The sequence below is a fragment of the Biomphalaria glabrata genome, chromosome 10 (assembly GCF_947242115.1).
Source record: "Biomphalaria glabrata chromosome 10, xgBioGlab47.1, whole genome shotgun sequence".
NCBI classification, from domain to species: Eukaryota; Metazoa; Mollusca; class Gastropoda; family Planorbidae; genus Biomphalaria; species Biomphalaria glabrata.
Window position 1 is genome coordinate 11,215,795 of NC_074720.1, and position 17,640 is coordinate 11,233,434.

Sequence of the window (17,640 nt, forward strand, 5' to 3'; positions counted from 1 at the left end):
TTTAATGTATCTTCAGCACATCACCACAGAAGCTGAGGAGGCAGAACAAATTGCTGAGATGACATTCTATGAATTACAATATTTCTTATTTCTTGCTCACCACGCGATAGCGCTATATATATATATATTTGCGATTTTTTTTTTTTTAAATTTTAGATAGATCGTTCCGGAAATATGTTTTTTTTATTTTTATTTTAGATAGATCGTTCCGGAAATATGTTGTTTGTTTTTTTATTTTAGATAGATCGTTCCGGAAATATGTTGTTTTTTTTTAATTTTAGATAGATCGTTCCGGAAATATGTGTTTTTTTTTTTTATTTTAGATAGATCGTTCCGGAAATATGTTTTTTTTTTTATTTTAGATAGATCGTTCCGGAAATATGTTGTTTTTTTTTTATTTTAGATAGATCGTTCCGGAAATATGTGTTTTTTTTTTTTATTTTAGATAGATCGTTCCGGAAATATGTTTTTTTTTTAAATTTTAGATAGATCGTTCCGGAAATATGTTTGTTTTTTTAAATTTTAGATAGATCGTTCCGGAAATTATTTTTTTTTTCTATTGCTTACGTCATTTAGCGGTATCTTTTGGCGTCTTCTTGGCAGATATTTGATGGAGTTATAACAAACGATCCACTGTCAGTTGTGTTGAATGTGTTAATACTGCAATATAGTTCATTTGTATAGGCAAGTGATACTCTTAAACTTGATTAGCGTAGGCACGTGAGACTCATGAATTGTGTAGGCAATTTGATTTGTTTATGCAAGTGAGCCTCTTAACTTGATTAGCGTAGCCTCTTGATTTGTATACGTAAATGAGCTTATTCAATTAATTTGTATAGGCAAGTGATCCTATTCAGTTGATCTGTATAGGCAGGTAAACCTATCCACTGCAAATGAAGTCTACATTTCCATATTCTAACGGTTTCACTATACTGTGTAGTTAATAATTTTTGAATCTCTAACATGTTTTGCATCTGCTTTTGATTGAATAAATAGTCACAATTTGAAAGTTTGCGCATTTTCTCCAAATTTAGAAAGTTTATTTATACAATTGTCAATTACAATTATATGTGGTAATATTTAAATAGAATATTTTTCGCTTATTTCTGTTAAAAGAGAGAGAGAGAGAAAGAGAGAGGGGGGGGGAGAGAAAATAGGAAAAGATTTTCTTTGTGATTGATAACAATATTCACTGAGTCCAACTACAACAATTCATTCATTCTGTTAAAGTTCTACTAGTTCTTTTATTACCCAGCGCCTTGGCTTTATGTAGGTGTACTTAGTATAGATTTTTAAAAAGTTTATATACTTGCATTTTATTTCTTATTTTTTTAGTTTTAAACTAAATCTCATCAGAAACACAATTAGCGAAATTTTAATAAAAATACAGATATCGGTACATTTTGAGATTGACATATTTGTTATATTGATTATTTTTTGTACAAAGGACATATTATTCGTTATGATATATTGTGATATAAACATATTGTTAAATTGATTTATTTTGATATTGGAGGCTTTCATAAAGTCAAGGCAGATCCAGAAATAGCAAGCTTTTTTGATAATATACGCTTTAAAGAAGATGCTTTGATACACTTTACATTTTTAGAACTAATAATAATTTGTGTGCACTATTTCAGCTCCATGAAGTCCAATTGAAAAATGTAATGTGTAAACAAAGAGTACTATGAATCACCTTTAGATAGAACATTACCAATAAACTGTTGATGGCAGGTGTTTTTGTGCAAAATAAAAACAAAACAAAATAATAGTTTCAGCCAGTGTTACCAAACTTTTTTTTCTTAATGAAACACTCAGCACATTCTGAACACAGTTTGGGAAACACTGGTCTATGCTATTCTTCAGCTACTTGTGTATCAGTGTGTGTGTCTATGTGTGTTTGTGTGTGTGTGTGTCTATGTGTGTTTGTGTGTGTGTGTGTCTGTGTATGTGTGTGTGAGTGTCTGTGTGTATCTATGTGTGTCTATATGTGTGTGTCTCTCTGCGTGTGTCTATGTGTGTGTGTCTCTCTCTGTGTGTCTGTGTCTGTCTATGTGTGTGAGTGTGTGTGTGTGTATCGATGGTTACTCACGTGTTTGTAGGGATCAATATCTGTGTGTCCAGAGGTGGACTAGGTGTCTAAATCGGTTCTGGCATTACAAGATTGACAACCACTCGAACTTGTTCTCTAAATATTTAAATTTGGATCTTGCAACGAATACTTAGGAATGTGTGGATTCTCGTAACATAGTGTTTGGTTGGTAAGCTAAACCAAATCTAAAAGTGTACAAATGTGTAGAACAAAATTACAGTACAATCTTAAATTGAATATTATCTGTTAAGCCGAAAATACGGCCCGCGGACCAAATCCGGTCTGCGACGTAGCTTTTTCCGGCCCGCCGAAACGTCGGCACAAAGTGTAGAAAATCCACACTCCCAATACAAAAAGAGGTGAAAAATGTATCTTTACCTACGTTAGGGCCCTCACTTTTACTCAGATGGATTGGTACTATGACCTTTAACATTTGTGTGTTTATGGAATGGGAATCTGAATGTAGAATCTAACAAGAGAAGCGAACGGATCTTTACTTTTTGTGGAACATGATAATAAGCCAACATGTTTGTTTGTTTTATAAAGAAAGTGTGACTGTCTAAAAACAACAACACATTCAACTTCTTTATAAAACAAACATGACGACATTCTTGGTTTAAGCGGCGAATAAAAGATTGTTAAACTACGTCTAGCGATTGATGAGAATATTAAAAAAAAAAGTGACAAAAAAATGTGTCGGTGGTAAAACTAGCGACAATGTTGCTCACATTTTAAGGAAAGAAATGAAGCCACTTTCCGACGCGTAAAAAAAAGATAAACTTCCAATGTCTCATTAATTAACGTAAGTTTCTAATCAAATAATTTCAGGTCGATTTCTTTTCGTTTTTTTTTTTTGTACCTTTTCGATGCTGTGACCCGCAACAAGAGTATTGGAAATTAAAATGGCTCTCAGGTCGAATTAGGCACCACTGCTTTATTTGACTGTAAGTATCGTGTATTACCAAAAGAGAAAAGCATCAAACTTCCCAGTGTTCTTGTTTCATGGTGTTTCCCAGCCTTTACTTTTTTTTATCTCAACGTGCTGACTATGTGTTCAAAAACTAATTACGTAAAGACGGCATACACTCTAACTTTTAAGCCAAGCTGGTTACAAAATACACTAGTGACATGAAAAAGTAAAGTACATCTTTCAGACCTTGTGATCTATTGGGCAGATGATGTCAATGTTATCTGTTTATGGCTGACGGTAAACGAGGGTGTCATATGGCCTGCACAACGGCAAGTGCCTTTACTTTCCCCATTTAATATCAGGTATCCATTAGAGTTGCTTGGATTCAGGCACGTTGTAAGAATCCCGAAATTCAAAATCTCAGCGCTTTACCTTTCTGCCACCACGTCCCATCTAGAGTGTCATTGTAGTGTATAATTTGAGATTGTGTAACAGAATTCAGACAGTTATTACAAGCCAAATGTATTTATTCTGCTCTCATTGCCTTATTCCTTCATGTCAACAGTCAACGTTGTTTCCCTATTCTTGGTTCCTACATTTAAAGTCATCTTGTCTGATTGCTCATCTAGTTTCATCCATTCTTAGCGCACATTGATACAGCCGAATGGCGAATCATTCAAATCAACTTCATAATGGCAAGACACGACTATTTCATAAACGAACGTAGAGCCATTTACGTGTTCAGAATCATTGGAAGTTAAAGGTGCACATCATTTATAGTCCTGAATTTGAAGTTTTATACTTGTATCTTGGTGGATAGGCGTTAGTGTTTGGTCGTCGGCCATTTTAGCTGTATAGTCAAAACTAAATGTCTTTGTGAAGGTTTTTTGGTGAGCGTAATTATCACGAGATTCAATAACAATTGTTTCATATTTTGTGCCAAGCGGCGCGGAAACAAATCCGTAATTTTACTGAACTTTTTGGCAGAAGATCCCAACAAATTTTGGTCTTTCTTCTTTTTTTTTGGCGAGAAGATAATTATAACAATCTGTGACTGACTTCATAAAGGGCTTATCCCGAGATCGTGCGTAGAACCGATCAACCCAACAATGTAATGCGCGTGTGACTGGACACGACATCTATGGGTTAATTTCGGTAAGAGTGGAATTGTAGATTACTGTATGTTCACCAGTGGCGTAGCTAGGAATTTGCCATCATTTGGGGGTCATGTGGGGTGGGGGCTTAACCTGTTTGGGGGCCCCTGCATTTTGCGTAATATTAAATGTTTAATGTAAAAACACTAAATCGGGGGATTTCCTAATTCTCCCCCTCTTTCCTCCCACACTAGCTAAGCCTCTGATGTTCACACCAATGTGAATTCTATACAAGACTATAAGAAATATAAGCTTTAATTATTGTTTGTTGAACACGATGTGTGTGTACAAGAAATGGAAGCTCGCCAGTAGCACGTTCTCAGCTCTAACGTTATTACGGATGCGGTGTTCAGCTAGTTACACAACCTCTATCAACTCACTCTGTCTGGTACACACCCTCTATCAACTAACTCTGTCCGGTACACAACCTCTATCAACTAACTCTGTCTGGTACACATCCTCTATCAACTCACTCTGTCTGGTACACATCCTCTATCAACTCACTCTGTCTGGTACACATCCTCTATCAACTCACTCTGTCTGGTACACATCCTCTATCAACTCACTCTGTCTGGTACACATCCTCTATCAACTCACTCTGTCTGGTACACATCCTCTATCAACTCACTCTGTCTGGTACACATCCTCTATCAACTCACTCTGTCTGGTACACATCCTCTATCAACTCACTCTGTCCGGTACACACCCTCTATCAACTCACTCTGTCTGGTACACATCCTCTATCAACTCACTCTGTCCGGTACACATCCTCTATCAACTCACTCTGTCCGGTACACACCCTCTATCAACTCACTCTGTCTGGTACACATCCTCTATCAACTCACTCTGTCTGGTACACATCCTCTATCAACTCACTCTGTCCGGTACACACCCTCTATCAACTCACTCTGTCCGGTACACACCCTCTATCAACTCACTCTGTCCGGTACACACCCTCTATCAACTCACTCTGTCCGGTACACATCCTCTATCAACTCACTCTGTCCGGTACACATCCTCTATCAACTCATTCTGTCCGGTACACATCCTCTATCAACTCACTCTGTCCGGTACACACCCTCTATCAACTCACTCTGTCTGGTACACATCCTCTATCAACTCACTCTGTCTGGTACACATCCTCTATCAACTCACTCTGTCCGGTACAAATCTTGTACACATCCTTTCCCCTACTTCCTGTTCTTTGATCAAGCTGAAACTTTACATAATTGTTCATTATAAGGACAACACACGAATCAACAATTAATTAATTAATTTGTGACACGGAAAAATAGAAAAAAATCTTGCAATATTGAGATACATGACAAAAATTGAGCTTTTTGTTTTTGTTTAGAGAATCACATTTGATATTTTACTTGTTGTAAACCATAACGTATGTATGAGATCTTTTATAAAAGACAACGCGATGGCCAGTCAAGACTCTCTGTCAGCCCTTTAATAAGAGAATAGTATTTAGATATTTTACTAGCCATACTGTCATTAATAATTATCCATAAATGCCCTCCTCCCCCAGCTAGTTCGCCCCTGTGCTTGTGTATTTCATTGGCTCACTCATTAATTAGAGAATGGTTAACATTCAGAATGTATTGCGAGTTGTCTTTTCAATGGACCCCCCCCCCCCCCGGATGTATTTGCTGAGGTAAACACGTGACTCTCTGAGTCTTGTGAAAATGTGGCGAAATTCAATCACGAGTTGTCCACCCCTTGCGTTTTTTTTTTTCTATCAAGACATCTACTGCAAATCTACACACTGTATTGTTACAGAGAGAGAGAGAGAGAGAGATGAAGAGAGAGAGAGAGTAAGGGGGAAGTAATATATCAGGATGACGGAGTGAGATGGGAGGTAGAGGATTCACGTGAATGGAGGTGGCGAAGAGGAGGGGGAGCTAAGAATGGGGACCGGGGGGGGGGGAAGGGAAGGGGTCACCTAGTGGCTATCTAAGCGGCATCTGTGTAGACCCGCTTCACTGATAGCGCCGAATGCTATTTATACGGCACGGGGCAGTGCGGAACAAATGGGAGATTCTTTTACGACAAAGTCTGCGTCATGTGTGTGTGTGTGTGTGTGTGTGTGTGCATATCGTAAGGAAAGACGAAATTAACAACCTTGTTCATCTCTGTTGAAAATGTGACCACATCTATTTAGGAAACAACTCAGAAATTCCACTAGAGAAACGGCTAGGGTCTAGTGCTAGGTGGCTTAGGCCTTATATAATGTGAAAACTCGATTGTAATAGTTTAAACATGTAGCAGAGATCATTAATTTGCGTAAATAATTAAACCTAAATAGAAAATTAAATAGATAGTGTCTAGAGACTTTGTTATTAGGTTTTCTACCAGCCATTTCAATTTTACAACTTCATTTTAAAGAAGCGGACATTTTCTTACATGGGAGTATACTGATAAATAGCCAAGCTTTTTCTGGATTGTAGCCGGTGTACAGAATACGAAAGTATTTTTTGATTAGCTAAGTATTTTTAATTGACAATGTAATTTTATTTCCGCCACTGCAGAATCAAATTTTTTAAAGCGCTTTTGCTTTGAAGCACAAAGTCATTTTTATTCTTTAGTTGCCAACAGTGAACTTTCGATATGGCGTCTTGACATTGGTTTATTTTACCTTTATTTTCTATTATATTACCACCATTGGTTTATTTTACCTTTATTTTATATTATATTACCACCATTGGTTTATTTTACCTTTATTTTCTATTATATTACCACGATTGGTTTATTTTACCTTTATTTTCTATTATATTATACCCGCATTTCTTTACATCGCTTTCTCTTTTTTTCTTTCTCTCTTACCGTATTTTAATTAAAAAAAAAAAGGTTCTTGAAAATGAAAATGTAAACATGGAAAAGATTACTGTGGTTAACTTTTATTGTGAAAAATACAAATACTTTGTATGTCCTATGTGATGAATTCATAAAGTATCCGGGGTACATAATAGGAGAGCATTGATAGACTATACTTTTTAAAAATCATATAATTTTTGCACATTTTTATTAGCTCTGTAGAATTACGTTAAAACTCTTAAATAAAGAAACAGCTCCTAACGAGTTCTTTACTTTTGATTTTGTAAAGAGATATCTTATTTCATGCCTATAATCTAAGTGGAGTGTTCAAATCTTGATTAGGTTTAATTTTGGTTTCTACTCTGTAATGACAAAAGCGTTGCGGGTGAGCGCCTACCGTGCAGCATGAGTGGGCACGTGAGTACACTAGCCAACAGGTTCGTGACTAACAGGAATGTGTCCATTTCAAAAGTCACAACTCCTGGTTATCTCTAGATCTTCTTTTTGGTCAATTTTCAAAGTTTTTTAGATCTTCATTTTGTGGGACTTTTTTTTCATGGCGTAGGAAGACAGATATGTGTGTGTAAATAACAATAACATTTTAACAGAAATCTATTCCTACGCTCAGACTTTTTGGTAATTTGCGTGTTTAGTTATTTTATTTCTCTTTATGGACAACGGAAGTTGCGTCATTTTATTGGTGTTTGCTTAAGTGAAATTTGATATGGAGAGTCCCATGTTAAAGTCAGCTGACCAGGCTGGAAACATGACACTTGACGAAGCGGATAAAATTGATTGGTGTATTGTGGTAAGTATTTGATTTAATTGCCACTATACCTTGAAATAATTAGCTTATTAAGTAATCAATCTGGACAAACACACACACACACACAATAAACATGTTAACACACACATTGGTAAGAAGCATGAAAATTGCCTGACCATGGGTCACTATAACCTCGCCCTATTAGTCTTATCTTATCTTTTGAAATTTAGACGTTACTTCAAAAAAGATGATTACGTGTTCATAGGTCAATCTAGTCATGGATGTTAATTGATGAATGAAATTCTGCCAAGTCATTGGTTTTCCTGGCTGACTCAGGCAACCCTAGCACTAAGGAAGAAGGAGCATTTATACAATTATATAGTGAACATGGAATGTGACTTAATCTTTGTGTCTTTTTGAGTATTTTATAAGGTTTTGTTTTTGTATTTGAAGATTATGGTTTAAATGTTTTATGTATAATTGCTACTTAAATTTCAAGTTGAACTCAATGTAAAGATTCTACCAAGTATTCTACACACTTTCATGTTAATCAAAAGAGATTTCAATATAGAATCAATCTACATTAAAATACACAATGAAATAAAAATTTAAAATGTTAATCAACTGTTAAGAAACCTTTTTTCTAATGCTAATTCTTGCATACACTATCGTAGTTACTACTGCTCAGAACATATACGCACACACATAACAATCCTATAAGAAAGAGAAAAGGATAAATACCATAACAATATAATAATTAGGGGCTCCCAAACCAATTTTAGTTTTAACGGACTCCCAGAATAATACCTCCCATTTCTTGGGGGGGGGGGGGGGGGTGAATCTTAGGGAGCGGCGACGTACGGGCCACTTTGGGAACCAAGGCTTTATACTCCCTGTAGCCGCGATGACAAACAAGACACCAATTCATTAACGAACAGAAATTTCACTATACACATATCTTACACATGGAGTTTAGCTCATGGGCGTAGCCGGGGGGGGGGGGGGGGTTAGGGGTTCAACCCCCCCCCCCCCGAAATGAAATCCCTTTAGTGACTGATTTTTTGCTTTGATTTTGTTTATTTTAGGTGAGATTATAATACTGAACTATCACTTGCCCCAGCACAGCAAAGGAGGTTTTGAGTTTAAAACCCCCTACCAGGGGGGGTTTGAGTTTAAAACCCGCTACCAGGAGGGTTCGAGTTTAAAACCCCCTACTAAGGGGGGTTTGAGTTTAAAACCCCCCTACCAGGGGTTTTCGCAGTTAAATTCCCATCTTCTATAACACAAAACCCAAAAAATGTAAATGACAATCCCCCAAATTTCACGAGCACAGTTAATGAAGATTTTGTTTTTTTAAACCCCATCCAAAATTTACGATAAACCCCCTCTTCAATATAAAAAAAGAAAATTACGAAGGGGTTTTGAGTTAACTCCCACCCCCTCTTCCGTAGGGTTTGAAGCTAAAAAATAACTCTTCAATACCCAGTATAAAAATAACGCAAATTACGTACTCAAAATGTTATGGGCGTAGCTAAATGGGTTTTGACTCAATTTTGAATTTAAACACCCCTTCAGCGGGGTTGGAAGCTAAAAATACCTCTTCAATATGAAAAAAAAAAGCAAATTATGCACTCAAAAGTTTATGAGCGTAGCTAAATGGGTTTTGACTCAGTTTTGAGTTTAAACCCCCCTTCAGCGGGGTTTGAAGGTAAAAAATACCTTTTTAATATTAAAAACAAAGCAAATTATACACTCAAAATATTATGAGTGTAGTCAAAGTGGTTTTGAGTTTAAACTCCCCTCCAGTGGATTTTGAAGCTAAAAAATAGCTCTTCAATATAAAAAAAAAAGAAAGTTACACATTCAGAAATCTATGAGCGTAGCCAAAATAAGTTTCGAGTTTAAACCCCCCTTCCTACAGATGACTTTTTTAAAAAGTTTAAAACCCCTCCATATGGTTTTGAGTTTAATATCCCCCCACAGAGCGTTTTGAGGTGGAAAACCTCTATCTTCAATATTATTCTAAAGCAAACTACAGTTACTAAATTCTATGACCGTAGCTAAATGGGGTTTTGAATTTAAAAAAAACAACATAACTCCAGAGATTTTTTAGTTTAAGACCCCCAACAGATGATTTTGACGATAAAACTTCACTTTTCGATATAAAATCTAAAAACACTAAATGTGACTCAACAAAGATGGCTAAGACGGATTTTAGGAGTCAGTTATAGAGATCGGGTGTAAATAGAGGAAATCCTATGCCGAACTGGAACTCGACCCCTTAGTAAGATTGTGACAGAGCGTCGCATGAGGTTTGCGGGACATGTTCTTCGACAAAATGAATTAGGCATAAGAAGAGTTGCGATGACATCCTAATACAACTTGGCGCCACACATTCATGGAGGTCCCCAGAGCAGGTGGGAAGAGGCTTCAGACATTACCAGTGACAGATTTCTATGGAAACAGCTTAACGGCAAATGCGCCTATGAGGGTCTAAGTCAGTAAGAATAGCACATTAGGTTTTTGAAATAAAACGTTTTAAGAGCAGAAAAATGCACTGTAAATACCTCAGAATATGCATTTTGTTGGCTTTCAATATCAGAAATAGTGCTTGGCGGCGGGGCTCCGCCCCGCGCTGGGGGAGCTCCTAGCGCTCCCCCAGACCCCTTTGTTACCATAGCGGGGAGTCTACTATTTTCCCACTAACTCCAGGAAGAACCTATTCTAGGGCAAAATAAGCGTCTTCCGAAAGAATGATGGGTCAGAATGTAATAAAGATTAAATACACACACACACATACATACATACAAGTATATTTTTTTGCGCGGGGAGGGGGGGGGGGAGAAAACAAATCCCCCCCAACCCCCCCCCCCGAAAAAAAATCCTGGCTACGCCTATGGTTTAGCTAATTTATACTTCAAAAGGGAAATGATAGATAGATAGATAGATAGATAGATAGATAGATAGATAGATAGATAGATAGATAGATAGATAGAGAAATCGAGAGAAAGAGAGACGCTAATGAGGGAACATCAGTACTAGAGGAGGAAAAATAAAAGTCAAATGAAGGATAACGAGACAAAGAGAGGGGCAAAGAGATAGATAAAGAAAAGAGAGAGAGAGAATAAGAGAGAAAGAGAGAGAGTAAGGCAGAAAAGCAGACATAAACAATGCAAGAAAGACATAACAAACAAAAGAGAAAGAGAGTGATTGAGAAAGGTTAGAGAGTGAGAACGAGCGGGAGAAAGAGAGAGCAATGAAAGAGAAAGAGTGAGAGAGAAAAAGCGGGCGAGAGAAAGAGAGAGAGAGAAAGAGGGAAAAAAGAAAAAGAGAGAAGCAAAAACTTAAATAGTGCAGTCTTGGATATTCTCTTGTACGGTGTTTAAATGTCAAGAAACACCGCCCCTGCACTCCAATGTAGTTAGAAATCCCTACGCAGTTCCGGCAGACGAGGAAAGCCTTGAAAAAAATCCTTACTGCCAGAGAACTACTTTTGAAATCTCACGGGATAAGGACAATTGATTTAGATTGATATTTTGTTTCAGGTTAATCTCAAGTCACCGCTGCCACGGAATCTTTTCTAACTGGCCAGGATGACGTCATATACTTCTTGTTTTGTCCGGCTAGCGTTATACGTCTAACACACTCTCCCAAACACATATGTACACACACACACACGCACGCACTCGCGCGCGCGGGAAAGTCAGAGGTCTGACACGTTTGCCCAGACTTGCCAATCGCAGTATAACATATCTATTGACTAGATGGCCATTACTTCCTGTCTTCGAATGACCATTCATAGGTGACTTAGATAGCTGCCCAGTGCTTTGAGCTATTGTAAGTGATAGGTCTCCCAGGCTTGTTGGGGTTCAGGGTCCTGATAATATGTACTCATATTTGTAATACAAACATGTCTATGTTTCTGTTAGAGAAAGAGAGAGAGACAGAGACAGAGAGAGAGAGAAAGAGAGAGAAAATAGTTGTCTGTCACACTTCTGAGTCAAATTATCTAAGCTTCTACCTTTTTTATCACGGAGGCGCCGTGGCTGAGTGGTAAAGCGCTTGGCTTCCAAACAGGAGGGTCCTGAGTTCGATTCCTGGGGAAGACTGGGATTTTTAATTTAGGGATCTCTAGGGCGCCTCTGAGTCCACTCAGCTCTAATGGGTACTAGACATTAGTTGGGGAAAGTAAAGGCGGTTGGTCATTATGCAGGCTACTTAACACCCTCATTAACCGTGGACCACAGAAACAGATGACTTTTACATCATCTGGCCTATAGACCCCAAGGTCTGAAAGGGGAAACTTTATTTTCTTTTGTACGTTTGCAGCACACAATAATAAGAACATAAAGGCAATATTAGACTTTCAATGTAGGACTTAGAACATTATTTCAAAACAAATCTGCAAGTAAAAACCGGTTATGAAGGAAAGATGATTGAAGAAGATAAGCGGCAGTGAGAAATTGTTAAACATTAGAGCCGAATTAATTTGATTTAGTTGGCAATACTGAAGCTGAATTTAGCGTCATTGAACTTGTTTAGTTTAATTTGAAAATTTCCAACAGAACTATTGGTAATTAAGAGAAGTTGAAGAAATTTTGGCGAGGTCTAGGTTATCACTATCGAGGTCTTGGTTATCTCTATCGAGGTCTAGGTTATCTCTATCGAGGTCTAGGTTATCTCTATCGAGGTCTATGTTATCTCTATCGAGGTCTAGGTTATTTCTATCAAGGTCTAGGTTATCTCTATCGAGTTCTAGGTTATCTCTATCGAGGTCTATGTTATCTCTATCGAGGTCTAGGTTATCTCTATCGAGGTCTAGGTTATCTCTTTCGAGGTCTAGGTTATCTCTATCGAGGTCTAGGTTATCACTATCGAGGTCTTGGTTATCTCTATCGAGGTCTAGGTTATCTCTATCGAGGTCTAGGTTATCTCTATCAAGGTCCAGGTTATCTCTATCGAGGTCTAGGTTATCTCTATCGAGGTCTAGGTTATCTCTTTCGAGGCCTAGGTTATCTCTATCGAGGTCTAGGTTATCTCTTTCGAGGTCTAGGTTATCTCTATCGAGGTCTAGGTTATCACTATCGAGGTCTTGGTTATCTCTTTCGAGGTCTAGGTTATCTCTATCGAGGTCTAGGTTATCTCTTTCGAGGTCTAGGTTATCTCTTTCGAGGTCTAGGTTATCTCTTTCGAGGTCTAGGTTACCTCTTTCGAGGTCTAGGTTATCTCTTTCGAGGTCATGAACCACATAGTCCTCGGCATTTACACCACTACTCTGCAGCGTCAGGGGTACCAAGCTAGCAAGGCCCTCTTTTTGATCCCTCCTCAAATAAACAGTGGAGATAAATTGTTATTTCATTATATCAGCAATTAACACTCTCAACCTCTTCTGGTCACATCTTCACAAATTCTTAGCCTTCCCCCCCCATAAGGAAGAAACGCTTTTGAAGTGTTTTTTAAAGGTGAATATTTTTTAGAATGATTTCCAAATAAATTGGATTCTAGTTGCCGTGTTGCATTACATCAAGCATTTTAATTCACTATTCATGCTTTCCCCATCTTCTTGACAGCCCGTACAAGATTATACCATCATAGAGAATACATTATACCATCATACACTATACCATCATATAGAATATTGTACTTCTTGACTGTCCTGACAACATTATACCATGATATAGAATATTGTAATTCTTGACTGTCCTGACAACATTATGCTATCTTATAGAATATTGTAATTCTTGACTGTCCTGACAACATTATATCATCTTATAGAATATTGTAATTCTTGACTGTCCTGACAACATTATATCATCTTATAGAATATTGTAATTCTTGACTGTCCTGACAACATTATATCATCTTATAGAATATTGTAATTCTTGACTGTCCTGACAACATTATACCATCATCTAGAATATTGTAAATAAAATTGTTAATTTTATAACTTTCGAACGTTTCCTCAAAGGTTACAACGCCCTCATCTATGCCCGAAACTCCTGAAAAAAGGTAGCGGGCAGGACTCAAACTCGAAACTGTCGTGACACCAGACTGAAGTGCAAACCGCACAACCATTAGTTTTGCGTTAACAGTTTTGCCAATGAAATGCTGCACTGACCCACAAAAAGAAAAATTTAACCTTTGGACGGAAAGAAAAAAAAATCTTCAAATCATCAGAAAACTGAGTTGATGTTTTCTTTTCTTTACAGAAGAGTTCAGAAATCGCAAATCTATTTTTAGATACAACAATTTTCTATTTTTTGTTATAAAAGATTTTTTATAGTCTCTCGGATGTTTTAGATCGAAACGGCTAACACCCAATTGCACCAGAAAAAAGATGGAATCGATAAGGATATAAAAGAGAGGCGCCGAGTATCGTGTTCGTCTCACGTTTGAATGAACGGTTTCGATATCAAATATTTACATTTAGCACTCTGTGTTTCAACAACATTTGAACTTTTTTTTTTCAAGACTTAGGGAATGAACACAAGACACAACGAAGAGCATTTGCTTTATAGACGTCTCAATCATTCAGATGCTAGAGATTCATTATTTTTGGAACATTTTCATCTATGTGGGATAACTCTAATTAGCTCGCTTTTAGGAGTATCCGGTGTATAAAAAAAAAGTAATTGTTAATAATCTATATATTTTAAACGGCTTACTAATTTTATTTTACGCTTTCCAGCACTGTACAATCAAATTTAAACTATTTCGTACGTATCATAAAGCAATTAGAAAGCTTATATTAAATAAATCCATCCGTCCGTCTGGTGTGGATTCTTTTACACTTTTTTCCCCCCATATCCCATTCTCGGATCAAGTTGAAATTTTGAGCAATTAATCACTGTCTATATGACAAAACATTAATCAACAAAAAGATTCACAAAAATTTTTAATCAATTAGTGGTAATTAATTGTAATTTTCTATTACATAGAAAAAGGAGACATAAACCTTGCACTATTGAGAGCTATGGCAGAGATTAAACGGTGCTCTCCTTCTTTGCCCAATATAAACATTTTTATTATATATTTCTTTTTCTTCTTTCTCCTCATTTTTATGTTGGAGCGTTCAGATGACTAGACCAATACATTAGATGAACTGCGCAATGGTTTCCAAATCAGGGAGCTCTCCATATTGTTTTCTTTCTATTGGGGTGTTTTGGGGCCAGTGTCTTGTTAGAGTCCCTTAGTAAAGAGAGCAGTTTTGGAGAACATTATTAGCATTCTCTGGTGACACTCCACACGGGCAGATTTCACTGGTTCCAATTTTGAGCTTCCGAAACATGTGTTGTCTTATTCTGTTGTGTCCGGTTCTGAGTCGAAAGATTTGACGTTGATCTTGTCTGGATAGCTTACAATAGGCATCATCTTTCTTGTGATTCGGGTGAGAGCTTGTCCATTTCTCATTTATTTATATTTATTATTAGTTTCTTCATTTCTTCTGGATATATATATATATATATATATATATATATATATCGTTTGAGCTTGTTTAATTTTGGGTATGGAAAATACCATTTAATACTTATCAAGCTGGCTTGAGTTCGAATCCCGACTCGAGAAAAGTTGTGTTTGCTTAGGGCCTAAAGGCAGCACCGACACATTCTCCCACTGGGCCGCAAAGGAGAATCGATCCTAGAGCACAGAGCATGCTATGAATGAACGCTATTGAAAAGCAATTTTAAAAAGGTTACAAAGACAGTTTGTGTGGAGACACAAGCTCAAAATCGAAGTGGTCCACCCAGGCAGGTAAAAAGCAAGTTTCAATATTATCAGAAAGAACATCAGAATGAAATTCTATCAAAGACAAATGAGAGAGAAGAATGAAGAAAGAAGGTTGATGGTCTTGTGTGGTGGTCAGCGGTCCACAGACCAAAGGATAGGTGAAAATGAATGTGAAGTTAGATGTGAACCTGGCCTAACTAATGTCTTATTATGAATGTATAATTAATTGCTCTAATTGTTTTGTGAAGGAATAATGTCAAGAAAAAAACATTTCCGTAAAAAAAAAAAGCCTTTAGTTCAGTGTTCTATTGCTATGTCCAACTGTTGTACTGTTTCAGTTCACGCGATAATATGAAAGACTACTTATTAATTGTTGTTTTAAATTATGTCCAACTTATATACATACTAAATAGATTTTTTCTCTAAGAAAAAAAGTAAAATTTTTTTATTTTTGTAAATGTAGTAGTTAGTATAACAGAACTTACTTAACTTAGCAATACAAATGTAAAAAAAAATATATATTTTTTTTTAAACAAAAAATCTAAAACAGTTTGCAGAAATGTGTTAAAAATATGCTAAATAATGGTCTCCTACACTAAGGAGCCTCCCGTGTTTGTTACTATTAATAATTTATAGTGAATAGTTGTAAAAGTGGTGCATTTTTATGAAAAAACTGCTTGCATACGTGATTTAAACAAGTATATTTTTTCGCATTCAGAAAAGAAAAAAGTAGCCGCTGCATCAGAACTTTGAATGGTCTAAAATATTATGAATTTGGAATTTCACTATCTTTTCTAGTTTACGAGATCTAAACGGGACAGACGAACAGACATTCCACACAAAACTAATAGCGTCTTTTCCCCTTTCGGGGGCCGCTAAAAAAGTGTGGTTTTATTTTAGAATCTCTTCATCTTTTAGTTTCATGAGATTTTCTTGTATTTTCCTGATATCACATTCACGTCTTATTTTCTTCAATAAACGTGAGTGATGTCGTCATAATGTCTAGATTTAGCAGACTCGTTACGAACATTGTTTGTTGTCTGGTATTACATGTTTTTAATGTTCCTTCAGGATTGACTGTCATTACATCCTATCCCAAGTCTCCCGCAGGACGGCGGGGGGGGGGGGGGGGGCGGCGGGACCATTGAGACGACAGTTCAGAGGCTCTAGACGCAGCCAGTGCGCGGGGCCCTGGGTGAGAGTCATATCAAAGCCATAAATATTTGTACGATGGGCTAACGGCGACAAAAGATTCACTTTATCGCGGGGCCCCCCTAAGGCCTCACTCGTCAGTCCCTAGTGCCGCCCCTGCCAGAGCCCATACCACAAGACCAGGCAGTCATCGTGTCTTTTTAAATTTCTATACTTATTTTATTGTTTAAAAATTTTAAATCATGTCCATTATCATCATGTGATCATTCAGTCCACTGAAACGGTTTTCTTACTGGCCATCAAAATGTTGTTTTTTTTAAACTTTAATGCCCTCGAAACTTAAAACTTTATATCGCATCGGGCTCAATTACTTCAGTCGTGATGATGGATTCAGAGCAGCTAATTATAAAGCAATGGAAACTCAAGGTCAACGTCTGGAACTCAAAAGATAAAGCCATTCCGTTTTTAAATTAGCAAACGACAAGAATTTTGTTCTTGTCACTAAACATGAAATAAAGTATCGCAAAAAAAAAACATACAGCCATTATGTAATAGTGTGACTTTGCCTGCCTGGTATTACTAAAATTGCACACAAAAATCATATCATAACTCTACATTTAAAAAAAACAAAAACAAAATAGCTTTTGATGTTGTTCATTTTGTTTTTGTCTTTTGACTTTAAAGTCAACAATGAATATGGCTACTACATTTCAAGACACAGTAATATGTATATTGGTCTTGTCTGAGGTCTTGACGTGTGGTTCAGATATTGGGAACTGTTATCACTAACAGGAGAAGGGACAAAGGCGAGTAGCCCAGTAAGCTTCAGGCATGAGAGGCTCGTTGGCCTTGGCTGGCTCCCCACCTAAGAGAAGGACAACTCTGAATTCAAACCTCTGCTGCCTTTGCAGCTATACCTAATCATGGGCAAGGCTTCGGGGGTTAACCTAGAGGAAAAATCAGGAGCCGTCGCACCATAAGGCAGCTTACACACTGTGCCACACTGACCTGACCTCTT

The 17,640-nt window shown here is 37.1% G+C and overlaps 1 protein-coding gene across 2 annotated transcripts in view; it reads left to right on the forward strand.

Annotated features, from left to right (window-relative positions):
* Positions 1-17,640, forward strand: part of LOC106051598 (soluble guanylate cyclase 88E-like) — a 152,350-nt gene that overhangs the window by 33,646 nt on the left and 101,064 nt on the right. The window contains exon 1 of one of the 2 annotated variants that reach the window (XM_056044481.1): positions 7,348-7,784. The exons of the other annotated variant lie outside the window; for it this stretch is intronic. Within the exon in view, the coding sequence (XP_055900456.1) occupies positions 7,701-7,784 (84 nt within the window). The 5' untranslated portion in view covers positions 7,348-7,700. Of the gene's footprint in view, positions 1-7,347; positions 7,785-17,640 lie in introns of those variants that run through there. 2 annotated transcript variants of the gene reach the window in all.